Source organism: Hypomesus nipponensis, chromosome 4, assembly GCF_054491055.1.
Source record: "Hypomesus nipponensis isolate SF chromosome 4, ASM5449105v1, whole genome shotgun sequence".
NCBI classification, from domain to species: domain Eukaryota; kingdom Metazoa; phylum Chordata; class Actinopteri; order Osmeriformes; family Osmeridae; genus Hypomesus; species Hypomesus nipponensis.
The window spans coordinates 2,439,125-2,458,462 of NC_140364.1; the positions used below are offsets into that span (position 1 = coordinate 2,439,125).

The window sequence follows — 19,338 nt, forward strand, 5'->3', positions numbered from 1 at the left end:
ATAGAACAGGAAGAGGTCTGAGGTCTGCAGTTCCTCATGTCTAACACAACGCAGTTCACTACTGCCATGCTCAGAAAAGGACATTGAGGTGGTGAAAGATCTACTATAATCTTTCTCAAATCAGTTTGGATAGTATCATTTCAAAAGGGGTTAAGAATGAATTTAGGTGTCCTAATCCTGGTTGTTTTGAGGCCGATGTTGCCTGTTAACAGTGGTAAGTTGTTTTATTGCTGTCACCAACGTTCTCCGGAATTGAGTTGTCAAAGAGAGAATCTAAGAGTTTAGCGCACAGAGAAAGAAATGTATTTTTCAGTTTATCTATACCAACACGCTTGAAAAAAAAAGCAAATTGATTATAAATTCAACTAATTTGCAAAGATAATTAATCTAGTTTGTTCCTTAAATAAAACTAGCTTTCTTATTTTTAATTGCATTAATTTATTAGTTTTATGTTTTTGTTTTTAAATACAAATTGATTCAGTATAAGACTAATACATATTAAATAAGAAAACATTCTCAAATATGCTGAATAACTGTCTCAGGTGACATTTCACTCAGGATGTATGTATATTTGAAAACATATTACTTTGTTGTTTTGGGCAAATGAGGAGTGGAATGTGTAAGCGTATGTCTTCTCAAGCTGTTTCTTACTGTTCAGTATCTACAGTATATCTACCAATAGACAGAGTAATACACCTCTTACCATGTGGTATTTTAAGACACCATTTTCTTTTCACTAAGAGTCCTGATGTTTTTCTCTGTCTGCCTCCAGGACGCCACTCACTGGAGTATGTCTACACCGCCCTCTCCAAGCCTATTCATCAACATGGTATCCATGAGTTCACTGCCATGGGCCTGCTGAACGACAGGATGATCGACTACTATGACAACGATCTTCAGAAGAAGGTTCCCAAGCAGGACTGGATGAAGGAGAGACTGGATAAAGACTACTGGGACAAAGGCACTCAGTCACGCAAGTTCAAGGAGCAGTGGTTCAAAGTCAACATTGGCATCCTGATGGACCGCATGCATCAGAATGACTCTGGTGAGAACAAACACAGACCAGTACTCCAGTCCAGTGCATCATCCACCATATTTGTGTTTACAAACTGTTAATTTGTATTCTTGTTTTGTCTCAGATGTCCATAGTCTTCAGTGGAAGCATGGCTGTGAGGTTGAGGAGGAGCAGGGTTCTGTGAGATTCATCAGGGGCTTTGACGAGTACAGCTACGATGGAGATGACTTCCTAGCCTTCGATGACACCTCTACACAGTGGGTCGCCCCTAATGCTGCTGCTGTAACAACCAAGAGGAAGTGGGATGGAGAGCAGATCCTGAACCAGTACACCAAGGGTTACCTGGAGAAGGAGTGTGTTGACTGGCTGAATAAATTCAGGGATTATGGCCAGAAATCCCTCCGCCAAGCAAGTGAGTAGCTAAGATTAAATATTGTGTGTGCTGAGCAAAATTCCTCACAAAAGAATGACATTTGAATTGGATTAGTTAAATGTTTAGGGCATACATCTCTAACTCTGTAACTATGTTTATTTCTTAACTATGTAGAGCCTCCAGTTGTCGAAGCATATGGAAAAGCGTCTAAAACCGTGGGGAATGTCAAACTTACGTGCTGGGCCACTGGATTCCTGCCAAAACACATCTCCCTGAACATCAGGAAGAATGAGGTGGTCATCTCTGATGGCGTGGAGACTTCAGGAGTCCGGCCCAACCATGATGGCACACACCAGATTTGGAAACGTGTAGAGATCCCCATGAACGACCAAGGAAATTACGACTGCTTTATTGACCACCAAGCCTTGGATGAACCAATCATTAAAGCATTCCCTGGTAATACAATGTCACCTCCTTCCGAACATATCCACGTAACACCTATTTCAAACATATCTCGAAAAAAGTATCTAATAATTATATTTCTGTAGCTGTTTCTTAGTTATGTTTCTAACACTGTTGATTATGATGAACTACTGTAGTCTTGATGTGTGTCATCTGGCTTCATATTACTGGCTCAATAATTTTTCTCCCTTTATTTGCAGAAAACAAGTGTGGTGACTGTCCTCTGGTTAAGGTCGGAACTATTAGTGGAGTTGTGGGCTTCCTCATATGTCTGGCCTTGGTTGGAGGACTCATGTTCATACTTTATAAAAGAGGCATCATCAGTAAGTAGTGCTTGGAGGTTCCATTCAAATAAGTATTTGGACTTTACTCTAAGTACTTAAAGATTTATTATCTCAGCGTTTATTTGTATTATTCTCAAACGAGAGACCAATGTAACAAAGTTGTCCTCTTTATCTTTCAATCCAGACCAGGCAAAAAATAAATATTCTCAGTGGAGGAATAAGGCATGGATAGATAGAATTTGAATGAGAATTCAACAGATGACATAAGATAACTTCAACACATCCGTACATCGTTTTAAAATTTATTTTCAGGGAAAGCTAACACGTATAATGAAAATCTGAAATGATTATATATTTTGCAACAATGTAAATATAACATAAGGCATTATTATACAGTGCATGTACTGCAGTTAACTTGACATTTCTTTTCAGCTCTACCAAGACGTACACCTTCTGAACTAGGTCAGTTACAGTTAAAATAATAATAATACAAATATGTGTTTTAAAGGGGTCACAGAATAATTTTATAGGGTATTTCACACTGTTCCTTAAGGTCTCTGAATAGGGTATGTAACATTGGTTGGGCTGAAAATGGCCGGGTGCCGGTCTATGCACCCTAGTGCAACCCTGTGAAATAGCCCTTACAACAAAACAAGGGTTTTTTTCCCTTTTGATGGTATGCTCATGCATATTTAGATGAGCTACGCGCTGATTGGTTGGTTAACAATGAGCGTAGCTGCGGAGCAAAGGCGCAACTGGTGGGTTGGTCTGTATGTAAATTTTGGGGCGTGACAAAGGCACAGACCAGAGCCAAATAAGGTGGAGCCACCGAATTGACGTCAACTCAGGTTTTTTTTGGAAACTGCCCGTTTGACAGCAGCAGTTCTACATTTTGAGAATTGCATAGGAAAGTGGTGCCAATGGGAATTGAGGTTCTCTGTATGTGAATTTTACCCACCAAACTGTCATTATTCAACGATGTCAAGGTAAACTCGGTTTTGCATTCTTTGACCCCTTTAATGTTTGAATTCCCCCCTACTTCACAATCGTTTGTTGGTTCTAGAAGAAAATATGTATCTCTTTCTGTAGTATTCATTTCAGATCCTAAAGAAAGATAGTCAGAGGAAAGTGTTGCAAGCATATTTTCAAGTGGCACGCTCAAAACTGATATGAAAATGTTCTTTTTAAATGACATATGCAGTCAATTGTGCACTTGTGCATGTTTTCTTACATGATTAAGGCCCTTGAAAACAAGTTACTTGCTATTATGAAAGTATGATTGACAAAATACTGTATCTTGATGATAAGAGCCTCGACCACTCATAGTATTGACAGGCAAAGCAATCATATCATCTTTTTGGATTCCAAGAGAAATCCAAAATTTGCTTTTGCGCTGACAATTTCTTGAGTAGTTGCATGCCTGTTTCCAACAAGTGTGTTGTCACGTGAGATCTGAATGTAATTTCCAACCTGACTGACATTTTTTTTACCTAAGATACACAGTTAACCACTTAATGAAATAAAAATACTTGTGCAATATGAACATAACCAACAAAAAGAAAATACAACTTATTCATTTTCTAATTTAGTTTTGAGCAGGCAGCCCATCTACTCTCCGCCAGGGGGTGCAGCAGCCCCCTCCGCACTCCTACCTACCTCAAACTTGGTTCCAGGTAAGACAGATGATGTTTCATTCAATCTGGGACACCAGTGTGTTCATTATATCATTACAATGTTGTCCCTACAAAATGTATCTTATAGTGCATAATATATTTGTAACATCATAAAAATACTATTTTAAGTCTGCTTAACTTTTCTTCAGTTTTACACCTGAGTGAATTCTTGGGGTTGTGACTCTTCTCTCTGCTTGATTTTTCAGGAAACTCCAGTGTTGGGACCCCAACTCCACCTGGCAGTACTCAGAGCACTGCTGCTGCTGCAGGTTAGTGTCTTTAACATGGCAACATTTCCACTCATCCATTTGTTTCTTCGGATGGGATGACATCAAAGCTGTTTGGATGGATTGAAATTAACTGAGTGAAACTATCCTCATTTTGTATTTACTTTTTACTTATTATGCTATATCACGTTACCCCTACATATGGTAGCCTTACTTTTATAAAAAAGTTTTTTTTTTTTTCAGAAGAAACACCTTGTTAATATCAGCTCATTAAAATGTGTTTCCCTACTAAATGTACCTTTTATAGTGCAAAATATTTTTGTAGCAGATATAAAAGATGGATCATAATATTAATTAAATGTCTTGTTTATAGTGTTATACCTGCCAAAACATTAAATTGTCATTCTCTTTTCTTTTTCAGAGAAGAAAGAAGGCAGTGACGGCAGTTCTGATTCTGGTAGTTTATTAATTTAGAAATGACATTTGTAAAGTCATAAAAATCTGATTGTGTCTCACTTCTGCTTTACTTCTCTTCAGTTTTACACAAGTGAAATCTTGGGGTCATGACTCTTCTCTCCGCTTTATTTTTCAGGAAAGTCCAGTGGGACCTCATCTCTGACTGGCAGCACTCAGAGTGTTGAGGCTTCTGCAGGTTAGTGTCTTCAACGTGGCAATATTTCCACTCATCCATTTGTTTCTTTGGATGGGATGACATCAAAGCTGTTTGAAGGGAGTGAAACTATGCTCATCTCGTATTTACTTATGACTTATTATGCTACCTCACGTTATCCCTACATATGGTAGCCTTACTTTTATAACAAGTTTTTTGTTTGTTGAATAAACACTAAAATGTGTTTCCCAACTAAATGTACCTGTTACGGTGCTAAAGATTTTTTGTGGCAGATATAAAAGATGTATCATAAAATTAACTAAAATGCTTGTTTATACTATTATATCTGTCAGAATATTTTGTTTTCAATCTCTTTTTCGGATGAAAAGCAGTCAGCAGTTCTGATACTGGTCGTTTATTCATATAGGAATTGGAACGAGAAAATTCACAAGATTTCTATTGTGTGTCTCTCTTCTGCTTAATTTCTCGTTAGTTTAACAATAAAGAAATCTTGGGATTGTGATTCTTCTCTCTGCTTTATTTTTCAGGAAACTCCTGTGGTGGGACCCCATCTCTGACTGGCAGCAGTGTGGTCATTGTTGTGTCTGCAGGTTAGTGTCTTTAACATGGCAGCATTTCCACTCATCCATTAGTTTCTTCAGATGAGATGACATCAAAGCTTTTAGGATGGAGGGACACTATGATCATCTTGTATTTACCTTCATCTATGTTCATTTACCGTCACACAATCATGACATGTTTCATGTTGTCTACAACATGGTAAATCTGCAAAGAACATTCAAAACAAAGTGGTGAATCCAATTGTTTTTCACCCAGTGATATTTGAGGTCATTAAAGACAAGTGGTGATTATATCTAACAAACGTTTCTTGGTCCTTCAGAGACAGCAGATGAATCAGCTGCACCCTTACTGAACCAGGAGTCCACACAACACATGGACGGTCAGTATAAAGTCCTTAACTGCAAGCGCTCACACAATGTGCGAATAAGACAAAATGATGTGGCAATATGTAGTTCACATAAGTTATAACAAGGTTAAGAGGGAGTCAGGTGGCTGAGCGGTTAGGGAATTGGGCAGGCAATCAGAAGGTCGCTGGTTCGATTCCCGGCCGTGCCAAATGACATTGTGTCCTTGGGCAAGGCACTTCACCCTACTTGCCTCGGGGGGAATGTCCCTGTACTTACTGTAGGTCGCTCTGGATGAGAGCGTCTGCTAAATGACTACATGTAAGAGTACTGTATAAATGCTGTTCCTACCAAGTAGTTACATCTCATTGTTAGATTTGACATTTGTACATGCTTTTGGCCGTTCAGGTAATGGGACTGGACCAAAAGAAAACAAGTGTGGTGCAGAGCAACCCCTGCTTGAAAACAGTTGAACGGTCAGTTTCAGTGCTTGACTATCCACCGTGTTAAAATCTCTAAAACAGCACTGATGTATTTGTCTGATAACATTTTTGAAAAGTGTTTTTTGTGTCGTGAAAAAAAAAAATATATGTAATGTAAATCGATTTTTAACCCAGTTTTTGACGTTGATGAGCACAGCTTTACTCATTGCAATACAGCAGTCAATGGTGATTGTTTTTGTCACTGCGGCACCTAGTGGTGGCAGACAGACATACTGTACCGTGCTCATGTCGGTCAGCTATATCCAGTTTAGGTTGCCATATCATAGTTTTTTCCTACATTTCTTGTTCATCTTCTTTAAATGTCAGCCATGAAACATAGAATACACCTCGGTCCTACATAGTCTATGAAAGGGTTTCCCACTGGTAACTAGTAATGTGTGAACATTTGTGCTTGAATTGTGCTCGTCTTTTTCAGGAACAGATAATGGATGTCCCAGTGCAGTCAGACATCATGCTGGGGAAAGGGAATCCCTGACTGGACAGAGATGAACACATGACAGGGTTCTGTTTGATTGAGTTGATCTTTGCTCCCTCTTATGGGTTTGCAGTCTCTTAAATGTTACATACGACTAAAAAACAGGAAGTTAGTTACTTAGGTGATCAGGAAGTGTCTTTGACATATGCATGTGGTGGATCAGATCAATCAGTAATTAGTTATTGGGATAGCATGCTGATGTACTTTAAATCCAATCTTCCATATTTCCATTTTCATCTTTCTATCTTTGTGGGACACTTTAGAACACTGGAGGTTCCTGTGTAAGACACACTGCTCCATGTACACAATGTTGTGGCGGTTCTCTCTCCAATAATGTATAATTGTGTATACAAAGCAGCTCTATGTATTTTCTTTTAAAATAATTAATGATTTATGTTTTATACCTGTTTTTATATTTTTGTTCACAAGGTTCAATGGGCATAGCACTGTACTGCACTGTTACTGTATGATATAGTTTGAACTGTATAATCAGTGTTAAGTTCATGTTTAAATATCGATTAAAGGGATGAGGGATATAGTTCAATGCTGAATAAAACTGAATACAACTGAATGCACTGAAACTTGTAACTTTGAGTTCTTCCTCCCGGATGTATCTACCAAGTAGAATAGAACAGGAAGAGGTCTGAGGTCTGCAGTTCCTCATGTCTAACACAACGCAGTTCACTACTGCCATGCTCAGAAAAGGACATTGAGGTGGTGAAAGATCTACTATAATCTTTCTCAAATCAGTTTGGATAGTATCATTTCAAAAGGGGTTAAGAATGAATTTAGGTGTCCTAATCCTGGTTGTTTTGAGGCCGATGTTGCCTGTTAACAGTGGTAAGTTGTTTTATTGCTGTCACCAACGTTCTCCGGAATTGAGTTGTCAAAGAGAGAATCTAAGAGTTTAGCGCACAGAGAAAGAAATGTATTTTTCAGTTTATCTATACCAACACGCTTGAAAAAAAAAGCAAATTGATTATAAATTCAACTAATTTGCAAAGATAATTAATCTAGTTTGTTCCTTAAATAAAACTAGCTTTCTTATTTTTAATTGCATTAATTTATTAGTTTTATGTTTTTGTTTTTAAATACAAATTGATTCAGTATAAGACTAATACATATTAAATAAGAAAACATTCTCAAATATGCTGAATAACTGTCTCAGGTGACATTTCACTCAGGATGTATGTATATTTGAAAACATATTACTTTGTTGTTTTGGGCAAATGAGGAGTGGAATGTGTAAGCGTATGTCTTCTCAAGCTGTTTCTTACTGTTCAGTATCTACAGTATATCTACCAATAGACAGAGTAATACACCTCTTACCATGTGGTATTTTAAGACACCATTTTCTTTTCACTAAGAGTCCTGATGTTTTTCTCTGTCTGCCTCCAGGACGCCACTCACTGGAGTATGTCTACACCGCCCTCTCCAAGCCTATTCATCAACATGGTATCCATGAGTTCACTGCCATGGGCCTGCTGAACGACAGGATGATCGACTACTATGACAACGATCTTCAGAAGAAGGTTCCCAAGCAGGACTGGATGAAGGAGAGACTGGATAAAGACTACTGGGACAAAGGCACTCAGTCACGCAAGTTCAAGGAGCAGTGGTTCAAAGTCAACATTGGCATCCTGATGGACCGCATGCATCAGAATGACTCTGGTGAGAACAAACACAGACCAGTACTCCAGTCCAGTGCATCATCCACCATATTTGTGTTTACAAACTGTTAATTTGTATTCTTGTTTTGTCTCAGATGTCCATAGTCTTCAGTGGAAGCATGGCTGTGAGGTTGAGGAGGAGCAGGGTTCTGTGAGATTCATCAGGGGCTTTGACGAGTACAGCTACGATGGAGATGACTTCCTAGCCTTCGATGACACCTCTACACAGTGGGTCGCCCCTAATGCTGCTGCTGTAACAACCAAGAGGAAGTGGGATGGAGAGCAGATCCTGAACCAGTACACCAAGGGTTACCTGGAGAAGGAGTGTGTTGACTGGCTGAATAAATTCAGGGATTATGGCCAGAAATCCCTCCGCCAAGCAAGTGAGTAGCTAAGATTAAATATTGTGTGTGCTGAGCAAAATTCCTCACAAAAGAATGACATTTGAATTGGATTAGTTAAATGTTTAGGGCATACATCTCTAACTCTGTAACTATGTTTATTTCTTAACTATGTAGAGCCTCCAGTTGTCGAAGCATATGGAAAAGCGTCTAAAACCGTGGGGAATGTCAAACTTACGTGCTGGGCCACTGGATTCCTGCCAAAACACATCTCCCTGAACATCAGGAAGAATGAGGTGGTCATCTCTGATGGCGTGGAGACTTCAGGAGTCCGGCCCAACCATGATGGCACACACCAGATTTGGAAACGTGTAGAGATCCCCATGAACGACCAAGGAAATTACGACTGCTTTATTGACCACCAAGCCTTGGATGAACCAATCATTAAAGCATTCCCTGGTAATACAATGTCACCTCCTTCCGAACATATCCACGTAACACCTATTTCAAACATATCTCGAAAAAAGTATCTAATAATTATATTTCTGTAGCTGTTTCTTAGTTATGTTTCTAACACTGTTGATTATGATGAACTACTGTAGTCTTGATGTGTGTCATCTGGCTTCATATTACTGGCTCAATAATTTTTCTCCCTTTATTTGCAGAAAACAAGTGTGGTGACTGTCCTCTGGTTAAGGTCGGAACTATTAGTGGAGTTGTGGGCTTCCTCATATGTCTGGCCTTGGTTGGAGGACTCATGTTCATACTTTATAAAAGAGGCATCATCAGTAAGTAGTGCTTGGAGGTTCCATTCAAATAAGTATTTGGACTTTACTCTAAGTACTTAAAGATTTATTATCTCAGCGTTTATTTGTATTATTCTCAAACGAGAGACCAATGTAACAAAGTTGTCCTCTTTATCTTTCAATCCAGACCAGGCAAAAAATAAATATTCTCAGTGGAGGAATAAGGCATGGATAGATAGAATTTGAATGAGAATTCAACAGATGACATAAGATAACTTCAACACATCCGTACATCGTTTTAAAATTTATTTTCAGGGAAAGCTAACACGTATAATGAAAATCTGAAATGATTATATATTTTGCAACAATGTAAATATAACATAAGGCATTATTATACAGTGCATGTACTGCAGTTAACTTGACATTTCTTTTCAGCTCTACCAAGACGTACACCTTCTGAACTAGGTCAGTTACAGTTAAAATAATAATAATACAAATATGTGTTTTAAAGGGGTCACAGAATAATTTTATAGGGTATTTCACACTGTTCCTTAAGGTCTCTGAATAGGGTATGTAACATTGGTTGGGCTGAAAATGGCCGGGTGCCGGTCTATGCACCCTAGTGCAACCCTGTGAAATAGCCCTTACAACAAAACAAGGGTTTTTTTCCCTTTTGATGGTATGCTCATGCATATTTAGATGAGCTACGCGCTGATTGGTTGGTTAACAATGAGCGTAGCTGCGGAGCAAAGGCGCAACTGGTGGGTTGGTCTGTATGTAAATTTTGGGGCGTGACAAAGGCACAGACCAGAGCCAAATAAGGTGGAGCCACCGAATTGACGTCAACTCAGGTTTTTTTTGGAAACTGCCCGTTTGACAGCAGCAGTTCTACATTTTGAGAATTGCATAGGAAAGTGGTGCCAATGGGAATTGAGGTTCTCTGTATGTGAATTTTACCCACCAAACTGTCATTATTCAACGATGTCAAGGTAAACTCGGTTTTGCATTCTTTGACCCCTTTAATGTTTGAATTCCCCCCTACTTCACAATCGTTTGTTGGTTCTAGAAGAAAATATGTATCTCTTTCTGTAGTATTCATTTCAGATCCTAAAGAAAGGTAGTCAGAGGAAAGTGTTGCAAGCATATTTTCAAGTGGCACGCTCAAAACTGATATGAAAATGTTCTTTTTAAATGACATATGCAGTCAATTGTGCACTTGTGCATGTTTTCTTACATGATTAAGGCCCTTGAAAACAAGTTACTTGCTATTATGAAAGTATGATTGACAAAATACTGTATCTTGATGATAAGAGCCTCGACCACTCATAGTATTGACAGGCAAAGCAATCATATCATCTTTTTGGATTCCAAGAGAAATCCAAAATTTGCTTTTGCGCTGACAATTTCTTGAGCAGTTGCATGCCTGTTTCCAACAAGTGTGTTGTCACGTGAGATCTGAATGTAATTTCCAACCTGACTGACATTTTTTTTACCTAAGATACACAGTTAACCACTTAATGAAATAAAAATACTTGTGCAATATGAACATAACCAACAAAAAGAAAATACAACTTATTCATTTTCTAATTTAGTTTTGAGCAGGCAGCCCATCTACTCTCCGCCAGGGGGTGCAGCAGCCCCCTCCGCACTCCTACCTACCTCAAACTTGGTTCCAGGTAAGACAGATGATGTTTCATTCAATCTGGGACACCAGTGTGTTCATTATATCATTACAATGTTGTCCCTACAAAATGTATCTTATAGTGCATAATATATTTGTAACATCATAAAAATACTATTTTAAGTCTGCTTAACTTTTCTTCAGTTTTACACCTGAGTGAATTCTTGGGGTTGTGACTCTTCTCTCTGCTTGATTTTTCAGGAAACTCCAGTGTTGGGACCCCAACTCCACCTGGCAGTACTCAGAGCACTGCTGCTGCTGCAGGTTAGTGTCTTTAACATGGCAACATTTCCACTCATCCATTTGTTTCTTCGGATGGGATGACATCAAAGCTGTTTGGATGGATTGAAATTAACTGAGTGAAACTATCCTCATTTTGTATTTACTTTTTACTTATTATGCTATATCACGTTACCCCTACATATGGTAGCCTTACTTTTATAAAAAAGTTTTTTTTTTTTCAGAAGAAACACCTTGTTAATATCAGCTCATTAAAATGTGTTTCCCTACTAAATGTACCTTTTATAGTGCAAAATATTTTTGTAGCAGATATAAAAGATGGATCATAATATTAATTAAATGTCTTGTTTATAGTGTTATACCTGCCAAAACATTAAATTGTCATTCTCTTTTCTTTTTCAGAGAAGAAAGAAGGCAGTGACGGCAGTTCTGATTCTGGTAGTTTATTAATTTAGAAATGACATTTGTAAAGTCATAAAAATCTGATTGTGTCTCACTTCTGCTTTACTTCTCTTCAGTTTTACACAAGTGAAATCTTGGGGTCATGACTCTTCTCTCCGCTTTATTTTTCAGGAAAGTCCAGTGGGACCTCATCTCTGACTGGCAGCACTCAGAGTGTTGAGGCTTCTGCAGGTTAGTGTCTTCAACGTGGCAATATTTCCACTCATCCATTTGTTTCTTTGGATGGGATGACATCAAAGCTGTTTGAAGGGAGTGAAACTATGCTCATCTCGTATTTACTTATGACTTATTATGCTACCTCACGTTATCCCTACATATGGTAGCCTTACTTTTATAACAAGTTTTTTGTTTGTTGAATAAACACTAAAATGTGTTTCCCAACTAAATGTACCTGTTACGGTGCTAAAGATTTTTTGTGGCAGATATAAAAGATGTATCATAAAATTAACTAAAATGCTTGTTTATACTATTATATCTGTCAGAATATTTTGTTTTCAATCTCTTTTTCGGATGAAAAGCAGTCAGCAGTTCTGATACTGGTCGTTTATTCATATAGGAATTGGAACGAGAAAATTCACAAGATTTCTATTGTGTGTCTCTCTTCTGCTTAATTTCTCGTTAGTTTAACAATAAAGAAATCTTGGGATTGTGATTCTTCTCTCTGCTTTATTTTTCAGGAAACTCCTGTGGTGGGACCCCATCTCTGACTGGCAGCAGTGTGGTCATTGTTGTGTCTGCAGGTTAGTGTCTTTAACATGGCAGCATTTCCACTCATCCATTAGTTTCTTCAGATGAGATGACATCAAAGCTTTTAGGATGGAGGGACACTATGATCATCTTGTATTTACCTTCATCTATGTTCATTTACCGTCACACAATCATGACATGTTTCATGTTGTCTACAACATGGTAAATCTGCAAAGAACATTCAAAACAAAGTGGTGAATCCAATTGTTTTTCACCCAGTGATATTTGAGGTCATTAAAGACAAGTGGTGATTATATCTAACAAACGTTTCTTGGTCCTTCAGAGACAGCAGATGAATCAGCTGCACCCTTACTGAACCAGGAGTCCACACAACACATGGACGGTCAGTATAAAGTCCTTAACTGCAAGCGCTCACACAATGTGCGAATAAGACAAAATGATGTGGCAATATGTAGTTCACATAAGTTATAACAAGGTTAAGAGGGAGTCAGGTGGCTGAGCGGTTAGGGAATTGGGCAGGCAATCAGAAGGTCGCTGGTTCGATTCCCGGCCGTGCCAAATGACATTGTGTCCTTGGGCAAGGCACTTCACCCTACTTGCCTCGGGGGGAATGTCCCTGTACTTACTGTAGGTCGCTCTGGATGAGAGCGTCTGCTAAATGACTACATGTAAGAGTACTGTATAAATGCTGTTCCTACCAAGTAGTTACATCTCATTGTTAGATTTGACATTTGTACATGCTTTTGGCCGTTCAGGTAATGGGACTGGACCAAAAGAAAACAAGTGTGGTGCAGAGCAACCCCTGCTTGAAAACAGTTGAACGGTCAGTTTCAGTGCTTGACTATCCACCGTGTTAAAATCTCTAAAACAGCACTGATGTATTTGTCTGATAACATTTTTGAAAAGTGTTTTTTGTGTCGTGAAAAAAAAAAATATATGTAATGTAAATCGATTTTTAACCCAGTTTTTGACGTTGATGAGCACAGCTTTACTCATTGCAATACAGCAGTCAATGGTGATTGTTTTTGTCACTGCGGCACCTAGTGGTGGCAGACAGACATACTGTACCGTGCTCATGTCGGTCAGCTATATCCAGTTTAGGTTGCCATATCATAGTTTTTTCCTACATTTCTTGTTCATCTTCTTTAAATGTCAGCCATGAAACATAGAATACACCTCGGTCCTACATAGTCTATGAAAGGGTTTCCCACTGGTAACTAGTAATGTGTGAACATTTGTGCTTGAATTGTGCTCGTCTTTTTCAGGAACAGATAATGGATGTCCCAGTGCAGTCAGACATCATGCTGGGGAAAGGGAATCCCTGACTGGACAGAGATGAACACATGACAGGGTTCTGTTTGATTGAGTTGATCTTTGCTCCCTCTTATGGGTTTGCAGTCTCTTAAATGTTACATACGACTAAAAAACAGGAAGTTAGTTACTTAGGTGATCAGGAAGTGTCTTTGACATATGCATGTGGTGGATCAGATCAATCAGTAATTAGTTATTGGGATAGCATGCTGATGTACTTTAAATCCAATCTTCCATATTTCCATTTTCATCTTTCTATCTTTGTGGGACACTTTAGAACACTGGAGGTTCCTGTGTAAGACACACTGCTCCATGTACACAATGTTGTGGCGGTTCTCTCTCCAATAATGTATAATTGTGTATACAAAGCAGCTCTATGTATTTTCTTTTAAAATAATTAATGATTTATGTTTTATACCTGTTTTTATATTTTTGTTCACAAGGTTCAATGGGCATAGCACTGTACTGCACTGTTACTGTATGATATAGTTTGAACTGTATAATCAGTGTTAAGTTCATGTTTAAATATCGATTAAAGGGATGAGGGATATAGTTCAATGCTGAATAAAACTGAATACAACTGAATGCACTGAAACTTGTAACTTTGAGTTCTTCCTCCCGGATGTATCTACCAAGTAGAATAGAACAGGAAGAGGTCTGAGGTCTGCAGTTCCTCATGTCTAACACAACGCAGTTCACTACTGCCATGCTCAGAAAAGGACATTGAGGTGGTGAAAGATCTACTATAATCTTTCTCAAATCAGTTTGGATAGTATCATTTCAAAAGGGGTTAAGAATGAATTTAGGTGTCCTAATCCTGGTTGTTTTGAGGCCGATGTTGCCTGTTAACAGTGGTAAGTTGTTTTATTGCTGTCACCAACGTTCTCCGGAATTGAGTTGTCAAAGAGAGAATCTAAGAGTTTAGCGCACAGAGAAAGAAATGTATTTTTCAGTTTATCTATACCAACACGCTTGAAAAAAAAAGCAAATTGATTATAAATTCAACTAATTTGCAAAGATAATTAATCTAGTTTGTTCCTTAAATAAAACTAGCTTTCTTATTTTTAATTGCATTAATTTATTAGTTTTATGTTTTTGTTTTTAAATACAAATTGATTCAGTATAAGACTAATACATATTAAATAAGAAAACATTCTCAAATATGCTGAATAACTGTCTCAGGTGACATTTCACTCAGGATGTATGTATATTTGAAAACATATTACTTTGTTGTTTTGGGCAAATGAGGAGTGGAATGTGTAAGCGTATGTCTTCTCAAGCTGTTTCTTACTGTTCAGTATCTACAGTATATCTACCAATAGACAGAGTAATACACCTCTTACCATGTGGTATTTTAAGACACCATTTTCTTTTCACTAAGAGTCCTGATGTTTTTCTCTGTCTGCCTCCAGGACGCCACTCACTGGAGTATGTCTACACCGCCCTCTCCAAGCCTATTCATCAACATGGTATCCATGAGTTCACTGCCATGGGCCTGCTGAACGACAGGATGATCGACTACTATGACAACGATCTTCAGAAGAAGGTTCCCAAGCAGGACTGGATGAAGGAGAGACTGGATAAAGACTACTGGGACAAAGGCACTCAGTCACGCAAGTTCAAGGAGCAGTGGTTCAAAGTCAACATTGGCATCCTGATGGACCGCATGCATCAGAATGACTCTGGTGAGAACAAACACAGACCAGTACTCCAGTCCAGTGCATCATCCACCATATTTGTGTTTACAAACTGTTTATTTGTATTCTTGTTTTGTCTCAGATGTCCATAGTCTTCAGTGGAAGCATGGCTGTGAGGTTGAGGAGGAGCAGGGTTCTGTGAGATTCATCAGGGGCTTTGTACAGCTACGATGGACATGACTTCCTGGCTTTCGATGACACCTCTACACAGTGGGTCGCCCCTAATGCTGCTGCTGTACCAACCAAGAGGAAGTGGGATAAACAAACAAAAAGAAAATACTACTTTTTATTTATAATTTTTTCAATTTCGTTTTGAAGCCCCTCTACTCTCCACCAGGGGGTGCAGCAGCCCCCTCTGCCCTCCTACCTACCTCAAACTTGGTTCCAAGTAAAACATGATTGTTACAGATGATCAGAGAATGTCTAATATAGAGAGAACTGCCACCATAGATATATATATCTATGACTGCCACTATCGGGAAACTTCCGGGTTCTGAACTGGTTCAAATTCCATGTGAGGGCGCTAACGAGCGAGTGCAGAATGAATGGAGGTCTATGAAGCGGTACCCTCAAAATCCACTTTTCTCAGGATATAATTTTTTGTCCAGTAATTTGAATTCTGAATTCGAAAGGGGAGGCCAAAAAAATACACACTGCCGGGTTTTAGATTTTTTGAAAGTCGCCTTTCTGTTCTAAAAAGCTTTTGAAAATGTCATTGACGTCATACACATCGTACGACCAGAGCTACTGCTTGACGGCAAGTTCTGGTCACTTACTTTTTTTCTCAGGGCATCGACAACACAGCTGACAGGTTAGGCTCTCCCTGTCAATACACAAGCTAGAAAGAGTTTTGGCTAGCTAATGTGGTTGCTAATGTTGCTAATGCTCCGACATTCTGATTCCGCTTCGGATGCCATCAAGCGGGAGCTCTGGTCAGTCCTTTACTAACCAATCAGCATTCAGTAGCAGAATGCTAGCGTGTTATGGGCAACAACGAATCACCATGTAAGAAATCAAAAGGACATAAGTACTCGTTCATTCAATTTTCGACCTATAATCCATATTGAACATGCACAAACTACAATCAAATCGGAGATTTTTCAACGACAATCAGGCGAAAGAGACAAATTTAGCCGTTTAGCTCCATAGACTCCCATTCAACATGCACTCGCTCGCGATTACCCCAAGTGGAACTCTGGTGGAACTGCAGCCAAATTCGGTACAATGGGGTTTAATAGGGAGTGGCAAGGCTCTCCTTAAACAGGCTCTGAGATGATGTTTCATTCAATCTGGGACACCGGCTTGTTCATCATATCACTACAATGTTGTCCCTACAAAATGTACCACATAGTGCAAAATATTTTTGTGGAAGATATAAAAGATGTATCATAATACTAACTGAATGTCTTGTTTGTAGTGTTATATCTGTCAAAACATTTCTTTTTCTTTTTCAGAAAATAAATAAGGCAGTCACAACAGTTCTAGTTTTTCAACTGAGTGAAATCTTGGGGTTGTGACTCTTGTTTCTCTCTCTTTCAGGAAACTACACTTTAAACAATTTTCCCTCTTTTAAAATGTTACATCTTGGAAATACTGGGGATTAAGAAAACTGGAGGTTTCTGTATGAGATGAACACACTGCTCTGTCCACAATGTTGAGTATGTTCTCTTTCTAGCAAATATAAGGCAAAGCGTTGCAGCTCCAGGGTTTTGTGAAAATATTTTTATATTAGTATACCTATTTTTAGATTGCTGTTCAAAAGGTTTTATGCTCATAGCACTGTACTGGATTGTTACCGTATGTTAACGTTTTTAACTGTATGATAAGTGTTTACTTCACGGGATAGGGATTTAGTTTAGTTGTGTTGTTTTCAGAAATACTTGAAGTTGGAGATGCTTTAAATTAAATCAAGTGAATAAAACTGAAACTTGTAAACGTTAAGTTATTCTTCCACATTTTCTGTCCATTATGTTTACAGTCAAGAGAACATTTCATTTCTGCTGTGTTCAGAGCAGTTAGAAGCACAATCCCCAGAGAGATGGTGCTCCTAGGATTTTACTGGTGGTACTACCATGATTCTTTTTCAAATGAGTTAAAATTTCAAAGGGGTGGAGAGTTAATTTAGTTGTACTCACCCTGGTTGTTTATAGCTGTTAACCGAGGTGAATAGGGCGTGTTTAGAGCACAGAGCAAAACTGGGTTCACTGGCCGATGTTTCACCTGAAAATAACAGGATGGCTTCCTGTTTGCACTTTCGGTTCCTATGGACGAAAGTTAGCAATCCCAATTTGATAACCCTGCGTTGCAGTGCAGGTCTGATGGGGACAGAGGATCAATCATCCTCACGGGCACACATGTACCCCTAAAGGAAGGACAGAGTAATGGTACAGCCCATCCAGGCTGGAGAAGTCTACGCTCGGTGTTGGGCTTGGCACAGGTCAGTAGGGCCTGCCAATATTCTTTGATCAAATCGAGAGTTGAGATAGAATGTGCAAACCCCTGGCAATTGGTTAACTACTTGACCCTTGGCATGAAGTAGTTATCCAATTAGGACCCTTCATTGAGTCCCTAAAATCATTGCAAAAGCATAACGTACCGTCAAGCTTTGGGACTAGGATCACGCACTGGACCATGCGCTGTTGGATTCCTCAATTATAAGCATTTTTCTAACCTCTGTCCTGATTGCCTCCCTCCAGACCTCAGGGATACTATGAGGCTTAACGCATACACTCACCCCTGGCTCAGTCTTTATGTCATGTTGTGAGCACGTTGTGTTGTATCTCATGGAGGTCCTGGCGTTGGCTGGGGCTGAGCTGGTCCCCCATAGGAACTTTGGGTGAAGAGGCATGGGCAGTCAGCACTTGGGTAGCTGTAGCCTGTTGGGCAGGTAGCCTGTACCAATTGTTTTGTAAGCTTACATGATGCGGGGGTGAGCTTTTGTCAGCCATGTTGATGTAACCTGTAGCTGACACATAGTGGCCTTGTCATTCAGCCAGAGACTTGCACTCTGAGATGGGTACCAGGATTAGCACTCACTCCCCCAGTTGGAAGGTGTGTACCTGAGCCCTGCAGTTGTATACTTGGGTTTGTTTGTTGTATCTGTTGGATATGTTCTTGACTGGCCAGACCTGGGCCATCCGGTGTCTCATCTTCTTGAAATGTTATATTACCATTCAGTGGGCAAACGGCTAACTTTCCCAAGCCTCCTTACCTATGTTTAGCAAAAGGGTGTGTAACCTAAAATAATCGATTTAGTTTACCAGTAAGCCTTAGCCTGGCTGCCAGCCCAACTTCTCCCCGCCCACAAAAAAATTTGGTCGGGAAGTTGGGTCTGGAGGGTCTCGTATTGGGGAACAACTACAGAAACCAGAATCTGGGCATACCAATGAAATTGCCAGGGCGGGCTTTATATGATGATGGACAGATGATCAACAGCAACGTAATCACCCACGTCACAAAAGAGCGCTTAAGTTGAATTCGTTTTGAACAAACAACATATTACGTTGCTCTGATTGGTAGTAGGTCTATCCAATTGAGCGAAGAGGCATTTGTATTCCAGGCTTGTTTGAAACATGCCCCGTAGTCAAAGCCCAACGGAGAGTTCTCAGACTCATATTCTGACTAGAATTATGAGTATGACAACGTCAGGCTAAGTAGGCCTAGGCATTTAATGTACAATTGTCCTCAAAAGGGAAAGTGAAACTTACATCGTTACTGTCAGAGCTGCGCCATAACCAGAATGTGCGTAGCCTTATTTTGATCAATTGACATAATTTTGATTCAGAGGAATCAAATTGCTTTTGTAATTGTATGTGACTGGCACGACGTTGCCTACATTTCAGCTAAAATGCCTAGGTTACCCGTATTTAAATATTTCAACAACATGACCACAGCTTTAGGCTACATTGTTAAACACATTATAGTATCATTTGTT

The 19,338-nt window shown here is 39.2% G+C and overlaps 3 protein-coding genes and 1 long non-coding RNA gene across 7 annotated transcripts; 3 read left to right on the plus strand and 1 right to left on the minus strand.

The window, feature by feature from the left end:
- Nucleotides 1–40: 40 nt before the first annotated feature.
- LOC146294985 (H-2 class I histocompatibility antigen, Q10 alpha chain-like) lies at nt 41–7,129 on the plus strand. 2 transcript variants are annotated; one of them, XM_084695643.1, is made up of 14 exons: nt 41–214; nt 773–1,045; nt 1,140–1,427; nt 1,563–1,844; nt 2,051–2,173; nt 2,567–2,596; nt 3,724–3,807; nt 4,014–4,076; nt 4,456–4,491; nt 4,627–4,686; nt 5,193–5,255; nt 5,546–5,605; nt 5,979–6,046; nt 6,495–7,129. In XM_084695643.1, exons 1-13 carry the CDS (start codon nt 157–159, stop codon nt 6,041–6,043), a joined length of 1,485 nt encoding a protein of 494 aa, XP_084551769.1. In that variant the 5' UTR covers nt 41–156; the 3' UTR covers nt 6,044–6,046; nt 6,495–7,129. The 2 variants fall into 2 exon arrangements, with proteins under 2 accessions (XP_084551769.1, XP_084551768.1); XM_084695642.1 differs by having other exon boundaries at nt 43–214; nt 6,489–7,129.
- An 85-nt stretch (nt 7,130–7,214) lies between these two features.
- On the plus strand, nt 7,215–14,302 carry LOC146294986 (H-2 class I histocompatibility antigen, Q10 alpha chain-like). Of its 2 annotated transcripts, none has more exons than XM_084695646.1 (14): nt 7,215–7,388; nt 7,947–8,219; nt 8,314–8,601; nt 8,737–9,018; nt 9,225–9,347; nt 9,741–9,770; nt 10,898–10,981; nt 11,188–11,250; nt 11,629–11,664; nt 11,800–11,859; nt 12,366–12,428; nt 12,719–12,778; nt 13,152–13,219; nt 13,668–14,302. In XM_084695646.1, the coding sequence occupies exons 1-13, from the start codon at nt 7,331–7,333 to the stop codon at nt 13,214–13,216; spliced, it is 1,485 nt and encodes a 494-aa protein (XP_084551772.1). In that variant the 5' UTR covers nt 7,215–7,330; the 3' UTR covers nt 13,217–13,219; nt 13,668–14,302. The 2 variants fall into 2 exon arrangements, with proteins under 2 accessions (XP_084551772.1, XP_084551770.1); XM_084695644.1 differs by having other exon boundaries at nt 7,217–7,388; nt 13,662–14,302.
- Nucleotides 14,303–14,355: 53 nt separating this feature from the next.
- LOC146294987 (HLA class I histocompatibility antigen, alpha chain E-like) lies at nt 14,356–17,331 on the plus strand. Of its 2 annotated transcripts, XM_084695648.1 has the most exons (4): nt 14,356–14,561; nt 15,120–15,392; nt 15,487–15,614; nt 16,944–17,331. In XM_084695648.1, the coding sequence occupies exons 1-3, from the start codon at nt 14,504–14,506 to the stop codon at nt 15,582–15,584; spliced, it is 429 nt and encodes a 142-aa protein (XP_084551774.1). In that variant the 5' UTR covers nt 14,356–14,503; the 3' UTR covers nt 15,585–15,614; nt 16,944–17,331. The 2 variants fall into 2 exon arrangements, with proteins under 2 accessions (XP_084551774.1, XP_084551773.1); XM_084695647.1 differs by having other exon boundaries at nt 15,487–17,331.
- Nucleotides 15,483–18,777, minus strand: LOC146294988 (uncharacterized). Its single transcript, XR_014753248.1, has 3 exons — nt 18,139–18,777; nt 17,540–17,665; nt 15,483–15,637 (listed from the first exon to the last, which is right to left on the minus strand). It is a non-coding gene; the product is annotated as an uncharacterized LOC146294988 (long non-coding RNA).
- Nucleotides 18,778–19,338: the final 561 nt, after the last annotated feature.

Excerpts from the sequence above, each read along its gene's own strand:
- LOC146294987 (XM_084695647.1), top strand. The coding sequence starts at position 14,504 with ATGAATTTAGGTGTCCTAATCCTGGTTGTTTTGAGGCCGATGTTGCCT. Across the intron at positions 14,562-15,119 it reads GATGTTGCCTGTTAACAGTG|GACGCCACTCACTGGAGTAT; the intron begins GTAAGTTGTTTT and ends GTCTGCCTCCAG. Across the intron at positions 15,393-15,486 it reads CATGCATCAGAATGACTCTG|ATGTCCATAGTCTTCAGTGG; the intron begins GTGAGAACAAAC and ends GTTTTGTCTCAG.
- LOC146294986 (XM_084695646.1), top strand. The coding sequence starts at position 7,331 with ATGAATTTAGGTGTCCTAATCCTGGTTGTTTTGAGGCCGATGTTGCCT. Across the intron at positions 8,602-8,736 it reads GAAATCCCTCCGCCAAGCAA|AGCCTCCAGTTGTCGAAGCA; the intron begins GTGAGTAGCTAA and ends TTAACTATGTAG. Across the intron at positions 12,429-12,718 it reads GGTCATTGTTGTGTCTGCAG|AGACAGCAGATGAATCAGCT; the intron begins GTTAGTGTCTTT and ends TTGGTCCTTCAG.
- LOC146294985 (XM_084695643.1), top strand. The coding sequence starts at position 157 with ATGAATTTAGGTGTCCTAATCCTGGTTGTTTTGAGGCCGATGTTGCCT. Across the intron at positions 4,077-4,455 it reads GAGCACTGCTGCTGCTGCAG|AGAAGAAAGAAGGCAGTGAC; the intron begins GTTAGTGTCTTT and ends TTTCTTTTTCAG. Across the intron at positions 4,687-5,192 it reads GAGTGTTGAGGCTTCTGCAG|GAAACTCCTGTGGTGGGACC; the intron begins GTTAGTGTCTTC and ends TTTATTTTTCAG.